Here is a 21,698-nt window from a genome sequence, read left to right on the forward strand (position 1 = left end):
AAACCTAATAAGCTTTGCACATTACAGTGCTTGCAAGTTTTTATTAGAACATTGGAATGTTGGGAGCTCCATTGATGACAATGGAGTGGCTCCGGGCTTGAAATGGCCGGTAGGAGCTCGCAGCATCAACATTTCAATGTTTCTTTGTTCACTGCTCTGGCTGTGAACAAAGGCTTCAAGGAGCCTGAGAGGATTCCAATCCCCTCGCGCTCCCTAAAGGCTCTGTTTTATTTGTTAGAACATTCTGCCCTCTAGTGGCAAAATGTACTAACAGCCTTATAGCCCTTCGTAGCTGGGCTATACCGGCTATTGAAGTCCCTCTCCCTTGTTAACGCTGGAGAGGGCCTTTAATAGCCGGTATAGCCCGATACGGCAGGCTATAAGGCTATACTAAATACATTTCAAATGTAAAAAAAAATGTATTCGCCCATTTTGGATACCATTAGTAAAAGGTTTTCTGTTTAAATTGAGCATGTTTTAGTGACCACTCTTATTCAGTCCCGTACTCACCGGTTTTCCTTCCGGTCCAGCTGGTCCTCTTTCTCCTGGAGGGCCCTACATGAAGACAGGCAGAGAACATGTTGAATGGATGGAACAAGTCCAATAATGTAACATATCATACCTGAATACTAAATATTTAGGCACAGGTACACAACACTCACCAGTTGCAAAGATGCCTTATTTTCCAAAATATCATGATGTCTTTGTTGTGGCAATAGTGAATTAAAATATGTTAACGATGCAACTACAGCTTTCAAAGAGAAATGTCTTAGTGACTGTAAACGGTGCAATGGCCAGTTAGAGGATGAAAGGTTCTGCAGTGTGGCTGGAAATGTAAATGCTGGCAATCTTTTAGCCACTCACCGGGAGAGTATGAAGTCTGCTCATAACAGAAGATCTAATTTTGCAGAACTTTGCCTAACCTGGCATGTCTCAGGAGGGAGGTTTGACCCATCTTGTCAGACGTTCATGCAGGGAGGGTCTGAATTTTGGAGTTCTGCTATTTGCAGTTTGATGAAATGCCCTAGTGTGCCCTGATTCTAGAATGAGGAACATTCGCGTCATTGTATATCTGCCCCAAAATTACCCATCTTAGACAAGTTGACTTAGAGATAATGGGTGTGAATCAAAAAGGTACATTTACATGTGTAGATTTAATCATGTGTAAATCTGCTCCTGCACCTGGGTGTAAAGCTATACTTCTTTGATATTCACTATTTTCAAGTGTAAATATACACGTAGGTGCAGACTTACATGTCTCCAACTCCTCAAGTTGGGGGGTGGAGCCTTCAATAACAGTATCTATTAGCGTAAAATTACAACTCATAACTTTACGCACATAAATGGTGATCACCCTCACTAAAGTGGAGATCTCCCTAATACAGTATAGGGAACAATATGAAAGTTTATTATTCTTTTAAAGATATATAATTATTTTGATGTATTATTAAATGTAAATTAATTTTTAGCAATGATTAACCTAGAACGAATAAAATACAATGTTACAGCACATTAACTCATCAAATTAAATGCGTATTAAATGATTAATTAATGTCAATATACTAATTCCGCAGTAATAATACTGTAACATTCATTTACGTACTACAAAATGATTGTGTAAACCGGGCTCTCTGTTTTGAGAAATTTTCCACTAGACTGGACCAAACCTCAGCAACATACCTATTTAGCCATGTGTTCTAGCCATTCCAAACATTTCTCAGCAGTTAGGAGTTCATGCTATGTGCTGACAGTGAAGGTCCAACACTTGGCCATTAGAAATGTCAGGTTCCCTGGTTCTTCCCCTTATTGTTTTCATTATTGAGACATTTGCGCTCTGATAGGCCGAACTGGATGCAAAAGTTTTCAATACATTTGCAATCACTTGGAAACTTATGACAACAACAAAGTAAATATTGAACTTGTGATGAATTTGCAGGTTGTTCTGGAGACTTATAGCATTCTCAGTAGGAGTGTAGAATCTGATGCACACGGTAATTTAATTCTACGTCATTAGATCTCTCATTGATTCTCATGCTTGATTTATTCCCCGACACCAGATTGGCAACGCTTACTAGAGAATGTTACCACAGTGGTAATCATATACAGCATCTAACATTGGGAACAGCCATTGACCAATGACTACGTGTAGCCAACCCACCTCATTTTATTACCCAAACTCCAGGAAAAGAGGTGGAGGAGCTCAGATGTCCAACCCTCCCCTGAGGTACCAACTGTTAGATTTTCATAGTTCTGCTTAAAGAACTACTAGTAGCATCATGAATGGTGCATGTATGTCTACGAAAGATACCAATCCTCAGGAACTGTAGAAACAGGTCAACACATTTTTTCTCTAGTATTGGATCTTTCATAGATTCATGTGCTTGAGTTAACTTTACCAAAGTAGTAAACTACTTTTTGAAAGTGCAAGGGCGGACATGAGGCTCACGTAAGTGAAACAGGTTGCGCTGTGCAGCATGTCCAACTGCGGTTTCAGTTTTCAACTTGATGTCAAGATTAGTGGGAAACATCTCTGTTACATCTTGCTCATGCTTTACATTTCCCTTACTTAGATTTCCCCCATTGCTTAGCCACTGCATGTAATAGAATGTTTGATGTCATACTAGAATGTTAAGTACCTGACTGCTCTAGGTAGAGACAGTTGATGGCAGACAGGCTGAGCGAGAGAAGATCTGCTCCTGGTGGGACTTTTATCATTATATCTATTGATCATTTAACTTGGATTAATCTACAATAAATTATATTTACCTTACATACTGGATTCAAGAACTTTAATTACTACAAATTGGCGACGAGGTACAGAACTGAACTTATGCGTGGAAGGAAGACGGATTTAATGTATTACTACAGCAACTAAGGAACTTTTCAAAGCTGAAAAGAAAAGGTAAATTAATTGAAACGCCCTGGTTAGCCCCACCAGTGTCCCCAGTCATCTGGACAGCCTACCATCCCAGGGCATTGTTTAATTTCAAACTGCATGATTTGAACTCGAATCTGAAGAATTATAGTTGCATGATTCAATCTTAAGAGAACTGTTTTGAAGAGAGAGTCTCCCACTGTTTGCTCTTGAATTTGAGGAGACCTGCACACACCGGTTGCAATTTATGAGAGCCACTGAGCCGGTTGCAATTTATGAGAGGCAGCACACTCTGGTTGTGAGAATATGTTTTAAAAAACGGAACGAGGGAAGAAAATACACGGAAAAGAAATACAAAAGGAGGAAACCTAGCAAATTATTTGGTGTTTGCTGCCACCTACTGGATGTTACTAGTTCAATTTTCGAAGTCACACGATCAACAATTTACCCGCAGGACACCGATGTGAGCATACTAATTTAAAGCTTTTTAAATGGTACAAACATAGCATTGTGGAAACGGAAGGATTATTCAAAATGAATATGTTCTTATGCGGTGAGTGCTTTTATTTATGTTACATTGACGCGCTGTTCCTTGTAAGGTTTTGCTCACCTTTAACAATTCCTCACATGTTGGCAGTTGAACCACAGCTTTCCATTTTGAAGCTCTGCGCGAGCTGCCTGCCGCGCGCACACACCGAGAGCGTGCAGCCTCACCTCCATGTCATTGTCATCAGTACTTTGATGCTTCTCCAGAGGATATGACGTCTTCTCTATATAGAAGCTATTGTGGAACGATGTTGAGCTCCTGGAGCCACCCGGCCTTGCGTGGCTTACGTGCAGCCATGTTAGAGATCGGGTGCAGGATAACTCTGGGCTATTAGATTCAAAGTGTGTCAACTTTACTGTACAGCGACACGCACGCTTTTTCTGAGTTTGGAAAATTTAATGAGAGAAGTTAAAAGCTTTCAGAGGACTGTGAAGACTTTGCCTGATATGGATTATAATGATGAGCTCGGGTGAGAGATCGCTCTGTTGTCATTCCAAGATTCAGACTACGGTGACTACTTTTGTTATTTTAATTTATTATTTTGGAAAATTTTCAATATGCTTTACCATTCATATTTACCAACTTGCCTATTTCATTCTGATTAACATAACTCACAGTGTATTGATGTTTATATTATTTTAATGCATTATTACTTCTTATTTTGGATAGAGTTATGTGTTTACTTTTATTGGATTGAGCCATGTATGTGCTCAACTGTTGTTGGGGTGCTAAAAATGTGTTAATTCTCGTGCTTATTTGCAGACATGTTTGATATTGTTATGCTGATTTGAACCACCATTTATGTGCTCAATTTCTATTGAGGTGTTCAAAGTTTTTCTTGCTTATTTTTAATGTGCCACGTTTTCTAGTGCTCTAAAATTAGAGGAGTTCACATATATTACTTAGTTGAGTCATGCATTTTCTCTTATTGTTGTGAACCACTATGTGCTCTAATTATTGTGAAGTTTTCGTTCCAGAGGATTAATTGTCCCAGTGTTGGATTTTTTCTAGGAAGCCACTTCGGTGCTCATTTTGAGGTGCTCCATATTCCTAGCTTTGAGCTGTGAAGAGCTGTAGATTGCTCTATTTTCTTGATATAAACTCTGAGAAGTTTAGATTTATTGTGTGTGTAGTTTGCGGAGCCACATCTGTGCTCATTATGAGGTGCTCCATTTGTTTGATATGAACTCTGAGGAGTTCAATGGTTCTATTGTTATGGAGAGCAATAAGTTGCTCAATTTGCTTGTATGGACTCTGAGGGGTTCAGTTGCTGATGTTTAGAAGAGCCGTAGTTGCTAAATTTTCTGGTTATGGACTCTGAGGAGTTCCATTTTGCAATGTTGTTAAAAGCCACAAGTTATTCTATTGGCTATTATGAACCACGCAAGTGCTCTATGTTTAGAGGTGTTCATATTGTACTTATTTTGTTTTGAGAAGCCGCAGGTTACTCTATCTGGCTTATATTTATTTATTTATTTGACCCATCCATTCTCATTCCTATGGATGTTATTGTGTATTTAATCCATATTTTCCATTCTAGTGGATTTTATTTAGTTATACTTGTGATCCATATTTTCATTCTAGTGGATACAAATTTTTTTTTTTCTCTTTGGAAAGGGGATGTGGCCTTTAGATTTGAAAGGTCATTAAATATGAAAATGGAATCCTTCTTGCATTTCAACTGTTAATTAAGAATGCTATGTAATGTGTTCCTGTAGTCATTATATTTTAAAATGAAAATGCAATCCATCTTATTGTTCAATTATTATTTTTATGAATGCAATGCAATTTATTCTATTATCTTTATTTGTTGTTTTATAAGGAAGGGGGATGTGTTACATCTTGCTCATGCTTTACATTTCCCTTACTTAGATTTCCCCATTGCTTAGCCACTGCATGTAATAGAATGTTTGATGTCATACTAGAATGTTAAGTACCTGACTGCTCTAGGTAGAGACAGTTGATGGCAGACAGGCTGAGCGAGAGAAGATCTGCTCCTGGTGGGACTTTTATCATTATATCTATTGATCATTTAACTTGGATTAATCTACAATAAATTATATTTACCTTACATACTGGATTCAAGAACTTTAATTACTACAATCTCGCTTAGGAAAGGTTAATACTGAGACATCAGGCTTCAAGCCCTTATTCAAGTTGAGAAGAGGCTGTTTTCATATATATAGAACGGCATCCTGGAACATCGCTTGATGGACAATACTGGGTTGTGGGTGGAGCTTTTGGGATGCAGTGATTATATAATCTGAATGCAGGCACTGGAACATGGCCTGCAAATTCTCCCAGTTGCTTCAGCTCCTTTGCTACCGTTCAGTTTGCCACTCCGCATTCTGCACCCGTCACCTATGTAGCTTGTGCCTTTTGGTTCTCTGGCCCTCCAGACCATTTCTCCCTCTGATACCTCCTGTGGGCCTTATGAATACTTGCTTTGTTTACTGCATTCTTGTATTCGCTGCTCTGTTACAGGTGCTATTGCTCACCATCCTGGTAGCCTCTCCATAGGCAAGTTACTTTATTCAGCAACTACATCACATGCCCTTCCTGCTACTCTGCTGAGCCTCCTTCTCCACTTCAGCGATTCTGAAGCCTCTCCTCAGCTGTTCAGTACTAGGACTGAGTCGAGGAAGGACTGGGGCTTATCAAAGTCTTTCCTTGCGGAAAGAGATGTAAATCTTATGATATCATTGGTGTTACATACCCAACAGATTCTATGTTTTGTATTTTTTTTTCAAATCACACTGTATTGTGTTTCTTTTGTACAAGATATTTGAACAGAGGTTCTGATATGATCTTGATTGCTTTTGGCACCATTCTGAACCAGTGTCTGAGGAGTCATTTTCCTTCCCTATTTTTCTGTGGCTTCTTAACCTGTGTATTATTATTGAGTACCTGGGATGAAACAAGTGGAGGAATGGAAGTGTCAGCTATAGACTTAGGGCCAACGTCCTACCCTTAAATCTTAACACTGGATACCCAGGAAACAATGCGTGGCCAAGGTTTGGGTTAAAGTACAAGGTGATGTCGTGCATATGTTCATCAGGGGCACTCGACTAAGGAGTGCAACTGTGGCCACAATGCCCTTAGTGGAGTATGCTCCAATCCTGTGTTCTTTTGAACAGAGCTGCTGTTCACAGGAGATTGGTCTTTGTTGAAAGCAGGCAGTCCTCCAGGGGTCCTGGAGGTTGCTGGCTGCAGGACAATATGACTTTTGTTGCAGGATCTCTGGAAACTGCAGACGGGTTGGCAGGGCTGGGGCCAAGTCAGTTCTTCTCTGCAGTCTCTTCTGCTGGGGGTCTTCTTTCGTCCTTCTTCCTAATTTGCGGGAATCTGTTTTCTTTGTTCAAGCCTGCCCCCTAAATACTGAATTTAGGGGGCTTTAAGGGGTCTTGGGGTCAGTAGCCTGTTGTGCTCACCCCACTTGGGGGAGTGGGCACAATCCCTAATCCTGATTAGAGTGCCTGCCATCTGCAAGATGGCGGGCACTGAAGAGTGGGCTTTACCTCGCCTTCCTCACCTGAGGGGGTGGGGGAGTTGGAAGAGGTGGGCACACCTTCTGGGCTGTGCTAAATTTTCCAGCCTGTCTTCCTGATGAAAAGGAGGGGTGACAGGAAGGGGGCCTGCTCCTGATAGCAAGGGAGGCTGGGGGTCGTGTTACAAAGACAGCAAGGCCTGTGAAGCTCCCCTGCCACAGATGGCTCTTCCTGGCCTGGGGGAGGTGTGACCACCTCCACCCAGGAAAGGCTTTGTTTCTGGGCTCAGGGAGCGAAGGCTCCCACCCCAGGGGTCCAGAAAAATGCCTTGTGGTGGCAGACTGGTGTGTACCGGTCAGGGAACCCAAAAGAGGCTGGTTGTTTTTCAGGGGGCATCTCTAAAATGCCCTCTGATTGTATTTTTACATGAAAACCCACACTGACATCGGTGTCGGTTTAATGTGTTGAGGAGTTTGATACCAAATGACAAACTCCCAGCACCATATGTTCTTAATGTCTAAGAATTGGTCTAGGCACTGTAGAGGTTACAGGGCTCATGTGCCTGTGCCCTCACCTCTGGTATAGTGAACCCTGCTAGAGGGGTGGCTGACCTATGCCAGGGCAGTGGGTTGTAGGCATGGCACACAGGAATGTGTGCCAGGTCAACTCATCACTTTGTTCTGCACCAAAAAAAACGCAGCCTGGAAGACAGTGTGTGTGTGTGTAAAGGTACAGGGCCTCTAAGGGTGGCACAATAAGTGCTGAAGCCCTTGGAGGCCTTCCCTGGCCACAGTGCCCATGGTTCCCATGGTACCTTTTACAAGGGATTGACAAGTGGCCAGAGAGGTGCCAATTGGGGGTACAAGGTACAGTTTTGGGAAAGAACACAGGCCCAGGTAACCTGATTGGCAGGGACCCTGGGCACATCAAGCCAAAGTGCATCAGTACTCTGGCAACAAGTGGGGGGGAGTTACTGCCACAGAAACCCAGATTCACACAGCTCTACTTCCAGACAAACCTACTTTACTAAGGACAAGTTACAAGGCCTTAATAATGTGCCATGAAAGTACTTTTGCCCTGTGACCTCCCATACCATTGCACACACAGATGCATGTGCAGATACACAGGGACACACAAAGAGAAAACAGGCATAGACACTTATGCTCACACACCACACACAAACACCACACACAGGTACAGATACAACACCTCACCCTGTGGCCCATTTTCATTGGTGCCTTGGCAGTACAAAGAAATTCTGAAATCAGAGATGCATTTTGTACTCTTGCTAACTTGTTTATTTTACATATGTATAGTATTTCTCTATGAGCTTCCCACAACATTACTCTTTTTAATAGCTTTGTTGATTTTGGTAATGCTATACCTCCTAGTCTAAGGATGTGTTGGTTGAGTGTGGGCTGCCCTCCATACATATGTAGATATACAGATAAAAAGGCACACTATTTTACAGTGAAGATAAATCTCTGACTCCAAGGGGGTAAGAACAAAGGAAAGATCTTCTTACCTGTGATCCATCTCTGCCTTTCTCCCCAGAATCACCGCGTTCACCTTTCTGCCCGTCTCCACCCTGAAAGCGAAAGAACTGGCAGAGTCACACACTGTGCTTGACACACCACCACATTTTTGCATTACAGTATTCAGGCTCAACAGGTTGTCAGGGGAATACATTTTCGGAACCAATATTCACACTAGCACTTTACACCGGCTTTACAAAAGTATCTTTTTTGACCTAATTCATATTGTCTTTTTACAATAAACCATGTTCGATTCATTTTATGTTTATAATTTTCTAATATATTCACTCATGTAAATAAAAATGAGTGACCCATGTTTACTACTGTCACCAGCCTCAATCATCTGGAGAAGTCATTCATCTGGGCTGGCGTTTTCACTTTATCTGAAGCAAGCTCTGCTGAGAGTATGGCACCTACTTCTGCTTCAGCTTCCAAGACCTCAATTTGTCAACATATCCAGAAGGAACATTGTCTCACCCCCTTCCTTTGAGTTTACTCTCCCCTAGTGAGCCATACAAAAGACCTCTAAAGTAATGCATGTATGTTATCATAAAGTGAAAGAATAAACAGATGTACAAGACAACAAGAAACGGCCAATGAAAGCGGTAGTAGCGGGAAGAGATTGCTTCTTATTGGCTACATCAAGGCAGCAAAGGCATGGCAATAGACTTACTATACTCAGACCTTATCTCCTTTGGGACCTTTTTCGCCATCAGCTCCGTGGTCGCCCTGCACAGGAAGAGGAAGAACAAGCGATAAGCATTAGGTTCTGAGATAGGAAATGAGGTGTCAGCACATGGCAGTACAGTGTGTCACATTATTACACGGGGTGTTTGGGTTCGGTCATTAACACACTACATCCTGCTAGGGAAAGGGTACCCATTATTTAGGTGCGTAAAGCCCAAACAGGCAAACATCTATAAAGCAGAGCCACACAAAGCCAGCCTGGTGTGTGACTGACAAGTCCTTAGCCCTGCTCACTTTTCACAGACCCTGTCTTTTTTGTATCTCCCAGTTGTCTCATGGGTCAGCCCATCTGTGGTTGCTACATTTAAAAAAGGACCCCTTAAAATTATTTTCTGAAGGTATTGAACAAGCTATTTACCTCCAGTAACGCAATACCTGGGAGAGACAATATCTAGCTGTGATTCCTTACCTTTTAATTGCCCCAGGCGTCAGGCCGGATCTGGAAACTTTTGTGTGAGCAGTACCCCCTGTGCGCATAATTGTCCCCTTTGGCTGCTTACCATCAAAACAGCCTTTCTAGTGGCAATAACATTGGCTTGGAGGGTGAGTGAGTTGCAAACCCCCATATATGATGGTCTTTGCAGATAAAGTGGTGTTTTTTTTTCTGGGTTTCATTCTTTTCAAAGGTATTGACCCCATTCCATCTGGGTCCATCAGTCATGCTGCCCACCTTCTTTGCTCCCCCGCATCCCTCGAAGGAAGAGGAGCGAATCCACCATCTGGACCCAAAAAGAGAGTTGTCAGTCTACCTTGACTGCACAAGAGATTTTTTGGTGGATGACCAACTCTTTATCGGGTACGTGGTTGGACAGTGCAGAAACAGACCAATTCTCGCGGACTCGTTCTCTTCATTGCGATCTGCTATTACATGGCTAAGAAGCAGCTCCATGAGGGTGTTCAAGCTCATTCCACTAGGGGGAAGGTGTGCGACCATGGCGTTGGCTCGGGGTGTCCCAGTCCTGGACATCTGCCAGGCAGCAACGTGGGCATCTTTGAACATGTTTTCCAAACCCTACAGCCTGGACAGTCAAGTCAGCAGGGATTGACATTTTGCCCATTCAGTTCCGGAGGACCTCTTAGTGTGAGAAAATTTGTCTGTAGCCCACTGCCAGGATGGTATGGCTTGGGTATCTATTCAAAGGTAAGGAATCTGCAGCTAGAAGTCTACATCAGATGAACACGTTACCTACCTTCAGTAACGCATTATCTTGTAGAGACCATATCTAGCTGCAGATTCCTTATAGACCCACACATGCCTCCTTGCTTGGCAGACTCATTTGTTAGGGCTAAGATTGCTCCCTTTTTCAGGGCCCTAGTAATGACACACAATCATGTCAGTGACTTCTTGGCTCTGCGCTCCTGGTGTGGAAAAGAGAAAAACCCTGTCACCTACATAGGTCACCGCAACTTCATAACCGTCGCTAACAACACCAATGACATCACGCAGAGCTGAATGGAGCCACTCAAAGGTGCACGCAAGGGGTGCTGCTCATGCAAAAGTTTCCAGATCCAGCCTGATGCCTGGGGAATTCAAAGGTAAGGAATATGCAGCTAGAAAGTCTCTATAAGATAGACATTTTACCACCTTTGCAAGTATTCTAACATGCCCTTCTTGAGGAATTAAAATGACCAGAAAATGACTTGCCACAAGAGTTTGCTTCAAACCCCTTTCCCATCTGGGAAACATTGAATAATCAAATTAAGAATAGCTACCAAAACAAATACAGTGCCATCTCTGATTATTAGATAACATGTATGGACATTTGTATTTTGTTTATGTCTATTACTTGCAGAGCCCAGCCTGTATGTTCGCTCTAGAGAGTAACCTCAAACCCATGATGTAATAAATACACACATAAATCATGGAAGGAACACATACAGCCCCAACAATGGGGCTCTAAGGGGCAGATTTAATACAAACTAACGCAGCGCCGTGCAGAAAGTCATTTTGCTGCGCCATGCTGCGTTAGTTTGGAAAGCACAGAGATGCAACATATTTACAAGAATATGTTGCATCTCTGTGCTTCCCCTACGCTGGCGCACAAACTGCAGCCATGCGCCAGCTCAGGCACCCTTGCACCATGGTGCAAGGATGCCTGTGTCGTGGGGAGATTGTTTTTGTGCAGGAAAGGACACCTTCCTGCACAAAACAATCACAAAGCTTTTTCCTCTTTCAATGCATGCTGTAGAATGCAGCACGCATTGATAGAGGAGAAAACGAGGAGAAATGAAACATTTCTCCTCACTACGCCACCTCTAGGGTGGCGTAGCATTCACACACATCTCCAGATTCATGATTTCTCGTAAATCTGGTGATGTGTCTTGTTCCATGGGTGTTGCGTGGGAACACCGACAGCAACACCCATGGAACGCCCCTTCCACGTTCAGTGCTGTGTGTGAAGGGGCCATATTTACTAGGAGAGAAAAAGTCATGCAGGGTGGCTTTTCCTCTCCTTGTAAATATGGAGGAGCCCCCTGTGTCACCAGTACACCACTAAAAGTGACGTAGTGGTGGCGCAGGGGGCTTGTAAATCTGCCCCTAAGTGTGCTGTTTCGCTTCAAATTGTGTCTCTACTCTGGAATAACTAAACAGAAAAAATGGATGCAGATACTTTGGGGGTTGGATGTTTGGAAAAAACAAGAAAACAAATGGCTCGAGCTGTTAGTTAAAAGGAAGAACTGAAAGAAAACAGTGAAAAAGGATCTAAAATCTGTCAATTTTCACAAAAAATTCAAACACAAAGGAGAAATGAAGTAATCAATAAATATAATGGAAGAAATAATATGCAAACTATCTTTATAAATATTTGCAGGTATTATAGGTCTCAGTGAATTCTGTGCTTGCGCATTCGGAGCCAAAAGATCTCAAGAAAGGTTATATAGAGCACGTTTGCGTCAAAAGTGATGTCACCAACCTTGGCTCCTCTGGGTCCCATGACACCTCGCTCACCAGGTAACCCGGTCGCAATCAACTCCACAATTTCTCCCTGAAATGAAAACAGCCATTAGAACACTGCCAAAGATCACTGACCACAGACCTCTACCTTCTCCTGCATGTCCTTTCTGGTAGACAGGAGATATCTCAACAGGCCTCTGTCTCTGAAAAGATAGTAGGTGCGAACAGAAAACCAACGTTTCCATGCCTCCTGTGTGACTTACTTTGCCCCAGACGTATCAGCATAGGCCTAGAGCCATACGCCTGACCCCGCTAGATATTTCGGGAACTGGCTTGTAGATTAGCAAAGTTGCCTCTTCCCCTCGAAAACAAGAGAAGTGGAGGCTCTTGTGCTGTTACCACAGGTTCATGCTGTAACCACCTACAATGTAAATCCTATGTTAGCTTTGCAGTCATTATTACACCTACATCGTAGACAGTCAGTTACCTTCGGACCCATTGGGCCCACAGGGCCGGGTGCGCCATCTTTACCCTGTGGAGGAAATAAGAAAAGTTATTACGATAAATGTTTTTCAACCTCATGTATACTCTCCAATGTGCACAAACATACAACTTGTTATAGGCGGTGGGTCGCTGTAAAATGACTTGCCTGTAACTAACAAACTTGCAGGCACATGCATCAAAAGAAAAACCGGTTGCAAACGGGCAGGTTCTCAGAATCTGCCCCTTTGCGACTGGTATTTTTGCATTTGGGATGCATCACCCCAAATGCAAATATCGCAATTAAAGTAATCTCTGAAGTGGGATTTCTTAAATTGCGATTGCATTTAGGGAATAGCAAATTGAGATTCCTCTAGTGCAATGCATTAAAGTAAAAAAAATGAGCGATTTCGCTAATAGGGGGCGCAAATTACCATGAAGTTGAACTTCATGGTAATTTGCAACAACTTTGAAAAATGCACTTTTGTGCATTTTTCAAAGTTTCATGTTGCGCACACACATGCCCTTAGGGCAGAGCTTTCCAAAGTATGTGTTGGGACACAGTACTGTGTCGCCTGACATGTGTGGGTGTGTCGAGCGACGGAACTCTCTAATCAAGCATGTACTTCTGTCTTAAATGTTTAAGACAGAATGACATGCTTGATTAGACGTACGTACATTCTCGTGCATCAGGACGTCTGCGCCGCATACTTTGGAAAGCTCTGCTATTGGGAGTGTCTGCGGCAGTTGGTATTTGGATTTTGCTTTTTGCTGAACATAAATCCCCCATTCAAGAAAGATATTTTGTTGTAACTAAATTAGGATGGCGATATCCTACTTGTTAAAGGTAATTTTCGTGTTCCTTAAGTGCAGATTTCAAGCGTAATGTGTCTCCTCTAAAAAGGAAACGCAATCGATATTGTTTGATTTAATGTGTGAGAGGGCCGTAATGGCAGTAAATAGATGCAAGATGATTCCCAGTTTAAGTATGTCATGTGGGCCTTCACTATTATATAGGGGTATGAAGAGAACCGAACAATTGGGTGGAACACAGCAATGATTTTGAAGGGTAAGACTTTCATACACAGGCAAATTGCTGTGAGTTCCCTGTGGCAGTTTCACGTGGCTTTCGCGGATGCTTGATCATGTTCAGGGTTGCAGTTAAGGCCAAGTTATAACAAATCTTTATTTAAGCCTGTTATCATAAATTCTGAAAGCATCTTGAACGCTGGGGCCTGATATCTGGTGGAGGGAGTATTGAGCACAATCTCTGTTTTTGACATGTTCGCATGATTATGCCCAAGACATTCCATCTACTTGCATTAGTTTACATTGCATTTCATCGTCTATCGCTTATTCTATCGGGGTAAGAACTGGATTAATGGATTCTCCAACTTGGGTAGTGTCAATGTTTCCCCCTTACCCTAGGTTCGAGTTACGCAGATGTCATTGCTGTAAGAATTATCAGTTTGGGAGTTGTGCAAAAAGAATATGCAACCTCAATGAAAAATCAGGTCCTTAACATGTATTTATTTTTTAAAAACCTGCCACAAAGAAACTGGTAACAAGGAGAAACGCGGCATTAAATCTGTTCTACTCAACTGGTTGCAAAGTCTGCATTTTAAAATATCATGGAGTTAAGGCACCTGTGGCAGAGATCTTTGTGTGCTTAGTAAAGCTCAAGGAATAATAATGGTAAAATAACTATTTGCTGGAGAGGTCTGTGTTTTGTCTAATCCCAGTTTTGAGTCAAAGTAGCATTGAGGGTTAATAGGTCTCCAGGAAAGCACATTATGTAACGCGCAGATGACAGATTTTTATTGTATGTAAATGGGCAAGTGAGTTAAGTGCTTTGAACACAGAGATCCTTTTGTTACTTGCAGTTCATACATTGTAATTATTCTAATATAGCACAGTGAACCAAGGACATGTGGCTCCTACACCTTGTAACTCTCCCAGTCTTATGTAACGCTCCCTTGATTTACACACATCATTTATTGCCAAAGTGTAATGCATACGTATAAAGCGCTCTGACACTCTGCAATGGGATTAGTAGCACTATTGCACTGTAAAAGAAACAAAACTTGTGCCCAGTCTTCTACATAGTGCCAAGAGCTGCATGTGCGTCTCTTGGAACGATGTAGCAGCTATTGCTCATTTTAGTATTAATGAAGTTCACTTATGTGCCCTAATACTGAAAAGCGAGGGCAGGGTGAGTTAGTACATAGGTACATAGTACATTTCCTTTACAACGAACCATGAAGCGGTGTTTAGGAAATTAATAATATGCTAGTTAAAACAGGTGCATTTAGAAAACTGAGGCCCAAGCTCCTAACTAGCAGGAAGGCCATTTATTTTCTTGATCTGTGCGTAAGTGGATGAGCTCAAAGGGGTAAGCATACATCACTTATTATGTTGCTGGCTCGGCAAGTGAGGTGAATAATAAAGCAGATCTACAAAGAAAACGTATCAACAGGGTTGGGGCGGGCGAGAGAAGATGGTGCGGGTAAAAACACCAGCATTCGTGTGGAGTGCTCAAAGACAAGGAAAAAGTAGCTCCTACAATGGGAGCAGTGGATGGACCCAAGCACTTGGTCCATGTTTTGGGGGAGCGTCAAACACAGGAAGAAGCATGACGCTTTTATGCTATGGACTAACGGGAACGAAGTATATGAGAATGCAATGGAGCAAACAAGTGTTAAGCATATGGGCGGGCTGAAGCCCCCAGATTAAAATAACAACATGGCTGTTCGAGACAGCACATGCTCAGCCTAGACGGAACCTAAAAAAAGGGACAGCATGTGACAAACAAGGCCAAAATGCTTAAAGTTGATTATAACATAATAGCTTACCAGCAACTTGATATTTGGCCCAATACAGGAAATCAGTTTTACTTTGCTAACATGGCAAAACAAAAACTCCACAACCCAACCGACAGTCGATCTAATGTACTGCCTTATTTTTTTAACTGGGAATTATTCTAATTTAATTAACATGTTTCTTTTTAGTTATTAAGAAGGAAGAAACATTAGCCAAAACCAACACTCCACATGCTGTGGGGGTGCCCTTTTTGTGCCGTAAATCACTGGGTCATCTGTCAATTTATGCATGAATATATTCTTATTTCAGGCACAAACCTAACCTTAAACCCAGTTTTGCCAGTCGCTGTCTTTGTTAAGAACAGATTCACAATTGCTTTATTAACCTTTCTGCTTTCTCAAATTTGCTTGAAAATGCACCATTTGCCCACTATTTTTTCAAAATTCTCACATGGGGAGAACCCCCCCCTTAAGTGGTTCAGGCTCGCTCGCGACACACGCTCGCATTACCGTGTCACTAAATCAGGAATGTCTAAAAAGTGTGTCACCAACATGAAAAGTTTGGAAACCTATGCCTTAGGGCATGTGTGTGCGCAACATATGTGCACATCACAATTTCAGGGGTGCAACACAGTGACATTTTGGCACCCTTGAAATTGCATGAGCAATTTGCGAGTACCTACTGGTACTCGCAAATTGCGCATGCAATCTCCCATTCATTCCTATGGGCCTTTAGGCCCATAGGAATGAATGGGCAGGCATTCCTTAATTGCGAGTCGCAATTAAGGAAAATTTAGAAATCGCTATTTTTATAGCGATTCCTACATGCATAGGCTTTTGCAATTCCTTAATTGCGATTCCTTAATAATCGCAATTAAGGAGTCGCAAAAGCCTACCTTGATGCATGTGCCAGTTGATCCTCTATCATTCATCAGCTTATTATCAGAGATGTTTTATTTGACAGTGAGGTCCACAAGATGTTGTACAGCGTTCATTGGCAGAGAGAGCAGTGCTTCAAAGAAGTTCAAAGGAAATGGGTTGCCGCTTGGTTTGCTACAGGAACATTTCCAAGCTAAGGTAGTCAATAAAGGATGTTCCCGGCTGGGCAGCCGTACACCCTCTTCTGGAGTTTGCTGTGAGAAACACACGTGGGAAATTGGCACCTGCTTCCCAAATCTCCTTCCACTCATCCGTGACTTTGCAAAATGTTTCCAACAAGAGTTGCCATAATCCTATTTCTAAATCTACTTGTTCTTCTAGCCCGTGTCCTTAGAAACCCTTGAAGGTGGAAATGGCGGCTCGGCATGGGGATGCTGTGTAATGGCATGGCTTTAGTGTAACGTAGGATGAGAAATGTGCAAAAACATCTTAAAGATCGTGTCATTCCACAATATCCATCAAACACTTGCAGCAGGCTCTCTGGAAAGAGGACATCTCCACCCTGCAGTGACTCCTCTTGGTTTTTAAGAACCCGTGTCTGCCCTCAGCCTGGAGCACCACACCCTGATCCTGCTGGAATTAGTCTTATTTTATACACAAGTTTCTATTTTGAGAACAAACACAGGCAATCGGGTGTGCTAGTCTTCAGAACTGCATGGCCAGGTTCATGAGGACCAGATAATTGCACCTGAGAGCTCCTCCCTGCAAAGCACACAGTGAGGTTCTGTCTCCCCTGTGGCTTGTGATGGGGTTAACATATTGCTGCACAGCCTCTTGAGAGGTGCTGGTCTGTTGGCAGCACACAGATGGGACTTAAGGGAAGTTCTTCAAGCAGTCAATGTTGTAAAATAATATATAATATCTGCTAGAGCTGATCCTCTGTGCACATGATGGACCTGAAACCAAGGGCAGCTTATGAATTGATACACACTTATCAAACTTCCTCCTTCTTAAGATCTATATCGACTGTATGCATTAGTATTATGCGAGCTAAGAGATCATATACTTGTGTATTTAAAGAGTAAAATAACATATAACATGCCAGTACAGAAAATGTATATTCTGACATACCGAATCTCCTTTGTCTCCTTTCTCACCCCTTTCTCCCTGCAAAGAAAACATTTTAAATATTTCAGAATTTCAAATAGCAACTCAATATCTTTCTGCACTCATTCACATGGAACCGGATACTACTACAAGTCAGTTCAACCAATCAGGACATGAGAAGCACAGAAAGGAGAAGCTATAAGTGAGCACTGCATCATTATTCATCAAAATCTCTAAGACACCAAATGAGGGTCAACAAATGAGCGTGGATGCTGGAAAAGGCCTGGCCTACGGAAGAATCAATCAGAGAATCAAGAAACTTCGCAACAACCTTAAACGTAGTTAGGGTTAGGAGTTATTGGTGCTTGTGATGGAAACTGGCATGTGACTTACTCTTCTGCGGCCCAACTGACCTTTCCCGGGTTGTGATCTGTTGAGATAATGCCAAATTACCCTACAGTGTAGACCACCTCCTGCGGCTACCTGTGAATGCCCAAACACTGCAATGTTCTGTGTCCATACCCCAAGGAGGTGTAGAATAGCGAGGATTCTCTATGAATGTATCTAATATGATGGTACATGTGTTGACCTAAAAAAGTGGAAGGCACATTTTGTATAAAAAATATGAATTCCTATTATACGTGAATCCACTCACTCCCTTGCATGTTGTGTGAGAGTGGGGTGTGCTATAAATGTTTGACAAAAAACATTGATCACAATCGCATAAACACAAAATGGCACAAAAAAGCCCTTAAGATAGATAGATTAGAGAAAAGAGTGAAGGTGTCCCACACTTGAGGCAGGGAAGGAATATGACAAAAGATGGTAGATATGAAAGTGACGGATGTCACACATATTGAGTATGGGTGGCTGTATTAGATGCCATAATCAATCTGAAACTTTACCTTGTTACCCTATGTAGATGAATGGCCATGTACTCTTTCAAAATAAATTCAGAGAAACCCAAATTTTCCTTTTCTCTAAAGTGGAAATACTTGTCATCTGATACATCGTCGTCCTTATGTCAAATATTGTGCTGTCACTCTGGTAAGAGCTGCAAACCTGCTTGCCAGCCCTACTCCCATATTTTGTAAACCCTAAATGTGGATGGTGAAAAGCCACAGTGAATATCACATTAAGCTTTCGAAACGTACGCCACCCGTGCACATTTTGCACGGTCCTATTCTGGATTTACTGAACATGTGCCACTTGGAGTCTGCCAATGATATGCCAAGTTTGTTTGTTAAAGGCATATTCAGTGAGGGGGGTTTAGCATGTGCGCCATGACCAGATGTCCAAAACTGCTTGCAATCAAGGTCCATAAATTTGAAAATGACAAGTAGACATGACAAAAAAGTTGAGAAACCTGCAATTGACCTCGTAGGCTACCAACTCTGTGGGTGGATGGCCAGTCTCTGCTTCCGCCTGGGTCAGTGCTGTGTCATTGGATGTCAACAGGTGCCAATCGCAGGCAGGTCAGGGACTAATACTAGCATGCCCACCATTTCTATTTACCAACCATAGAGTGCCCAGAAGTCACGTATGGGGCATATTTGCACGCCTGCTTCATCCTAAACCCAAGCACACTTGAAGTTCAGGAGAGCACAATCTGCTGTTGCACAAAGACTCATCTGACTTCTGAGCTTTATCTCAAATACTTCTTGAGGTGGTTACTCCTACATCTGTGCCAATGCTAGAAGAAGATCCTTCTCCCACCTCGCCGCCAAGACATGGAACACCCTCCCACTGAGCCTACGACAGACCCTAGTGCAAAAACCCGAAACCGGTCCTTGGATGCTTGTTTCCAGTCCAGGGACGACCTGGCTTGGCAGTTCGGGCTGGACTGTTCCCATGGGGCACAGGGTCAAGACTGATTTGCATATGGCTGGGTTCAAACTGGAATGGCATGGTGAGCAAAAAAACGATGGATTTAGGCCCAGATCTCTGTACTGGGGTGAATGTATGACATTGTTCTGCATTCTGTCCATCAACTGTTGGTTTTTGCATACAACAGACCCATGACCTGCTGACCTTCAGGAGGCTACTCAAGACCTGGCTGTTCGAACAGTAACCCCCCCTCCCCCCTAGCATCCCAGCACCTAGAGACCCTCACGGGCATGTAGTGTGCTTTACAAGTGATTGATTGATTGAATGTTATGTTATGTCATGTCATGTAGATTCGTATAATGCACTAATGACGCAAGAGAGTATAAAGGCCGGTGTTAACGATCATGTTGCTGCTCCCATCCTATCGCTTTCTGAAGAGATACCATATTCATACTGCTTCAAGGCTCTCATTGATTGTTTTTTAAATTTCTTTATTGGCATTTTGAGCGTAAGCTCATTACGTCAGCATAAATCTTCAGTACTACAACTGGGAAACAATTGACACATTGATTGGTCGTGTGTCATGAAGTTATGCGGAATAATATACCCCACTCATTCATTAAGTAAGTCACTGGGCTAGAGAAAATAAATAAATATAAATAAAATACTAAAGTATACTTAAATGGAACAGGGACAACTTTTACAACTGATACTGATGCGTCAACTGGAACAGCCAACAACAGACTCGGGTCTGAGATGGACTCCTCAAAACCACAGTGTGAAAGTACCAGAAGTCCAAAGTGCTGCAGGGCCTAACTAATGGCAGATGTACAAACCAGTCTAATACATTCCATAAAAATTAATATATGTAAGCAGTGCCATTCACAAGTGTCTGTGTCCTGCCACTTTTCCTAATACTAATCATGTATGAGTCGCTATTGTCATCACAAAGCTCTAGGCGCAATAGCTTTTGTACAAACCAGTCTCCAGCAGACACAAATTCAGCATAATTGAGTGATGCAAAATGTCAAGACATTTTTTGGAGTTCACATAATGCAAAATTTGGGATTTTACAAATTGAACAGAGGCAATTGAGATTTCTCACAGGCTTCCTTCGAATCAGAGTCCAATCTATGTAAGGGATATTTCTGTGTTTTGAGAGACAGCCAGTCAGCTCCCATCTCTGCTGAACATGCCTGCTCTGCTCAGTCCCTCACACTCACCTTGTCACCGGGCCGCCCTGCTTCTCCGAGTTCTCCGGCACGCCCTGGTACCCCAGGAATGCCCGGTTTGCCTGGTTCTCCAGCCTGTCCTGGGGGCCCTTCTGGACCTCTTTCCCCAATGGCACGGCCCATGGGTCCTTGAGGGCCAGCGGGCCCCTGGTCGCCCTTGTCTCCTCTGTCCCCTCGCTCTCCTGGAAATCCTATTGTTCCCTGCAAGCAAGAACCAGAGGCATTAATTTACAGAGCAAAATTTCATAATCATCAAATGACATGATTTCAAGATTAAGAGAATTAACTCTCTATGCATGGCCATGCACCTTTTATGCGGAACACGGCTAGTCACCTAGACACTGCTGGACAGACAGCTACAGACACTGACTGAGGCATACAGATAGGCAGGGAGGCTCTGACCTAGCTTACAAGCATACAGGGGCAATGACAGGCAGACAGGGACAATGACAGGCAGACACTTTGAGATATCCATATAGATAGCAACAAACATACACAGATACAATAAAAGAGTGATACCTACTAACAATCAAACACTGCCAAGCAGAATGAACAGTGACAAACAGGGATAGTGAACAACCAACAAGAACACTAAAAGGAAGACACTGAAACCTCAAAACAGGCAGTCACAGACATTGCCAACCATTAACAACGACAGACTGACACCGGTAGATACTAAAAAAAAGCCACAATCAGGCAGATGATGACCGACACCCACAGAGTGGTATTTACAGGCATTGACAATGACAGGCTGCTGCTACCACAGACATACAGAAGTGGACATTGACACACAGGCATGGCCTGACATTAACAAACACGGTCAGGCAGACACGGCCTACAAGTGACATATTGACAGGCAATGTCAGATACAAACTGAAAGAGAGAGACTTACAAAGACTGAGCAGTCCTGAAAGATGGGCAATAAGGGGCCCGATTCACAGAACTAACTTAAGACAAAATCTAAACTTACTACCATTTTGGTATTCACAGAAGTTAGGAGTCCTAACATTAGGACTCCTAAATGGCTTCTGTGAATACCGAAAGTCTTAAAGTTAGGGTTTTTCTCAGTTTAGGAGTCCTAACTTTACTACTCCTAAACTGAGAAAAATCCTAACTTGAAGACTTTCGGTATTCACAGAAGACATTTCAGAGTCCTACAGTTAGGAGTCCTAACTTCTGTGAATACCGAAATGAGTAAGTGCCTTCTGTGAATACCAAAATGGTAGTAAGTTTAGGATTTTGTCTTAAGTTAGTTCTGTGAATCGG

At 42.6% G+C, this 21,698-nt stretch overlaps 1 protein-coding gene across 1 annotated transcript in view; it reads right to left on the bottom strand.

Moving 5' to 3' along the window:
• Positions 1 to 21,698, bottom strand: part of LOC147693060 (uncharacterized) — a 294,395-nt gene that overhangs the window by 145,013 nt on the left and 127,684 nt on the right. Inside the window, exons 31-37 of the mRNA XM_086939574.1 lie at positions 20,424 to 20,633; positions 17,398 to 17,433; positions 12,576 to 12,620; positions 12,108 to 12,179; positions 9,130 to 9,174; positions 8,436 to 8,498; positions 511 to 555 (exon numbers count right to left, since the gene is read on the bottom strand). Of these exons, the coding sequence (XP_086795700.1) occupies positions 511 to 555; positions 8,436 to 8,498; positions 9,130 to 9,174; positions 12,108 to 12,179; positions 12,576 to 12,620; positions 17,398 to 17,433; positions 20,424 to 20,633 (516 nt within the window). The remainder of the gene's footprint in view (positions 1 to 510; positions 556 to 8,435; positions 8,499 to 9,129; positions 9,175 to 12,107; positions 12,180 to 12,575; positions 12,621 to 17,397; positions 17,434 to 20,423; positions 20,634 to 21,698) is intronic.

This window comes from Lissotriton vulgaris, chromosome 9, assembly GCF_964263255.1.
Source record: "Lissotriton vulgaris chromosome 9, aLisVul1.2, whole genome shotgun sequence".
Lineage (NCBI taxonomy): Eukaryota > Metazoa > Chordata > Amphibia > Caudata > Salamandridae > Lissotriton > Lissotriton vulgaris.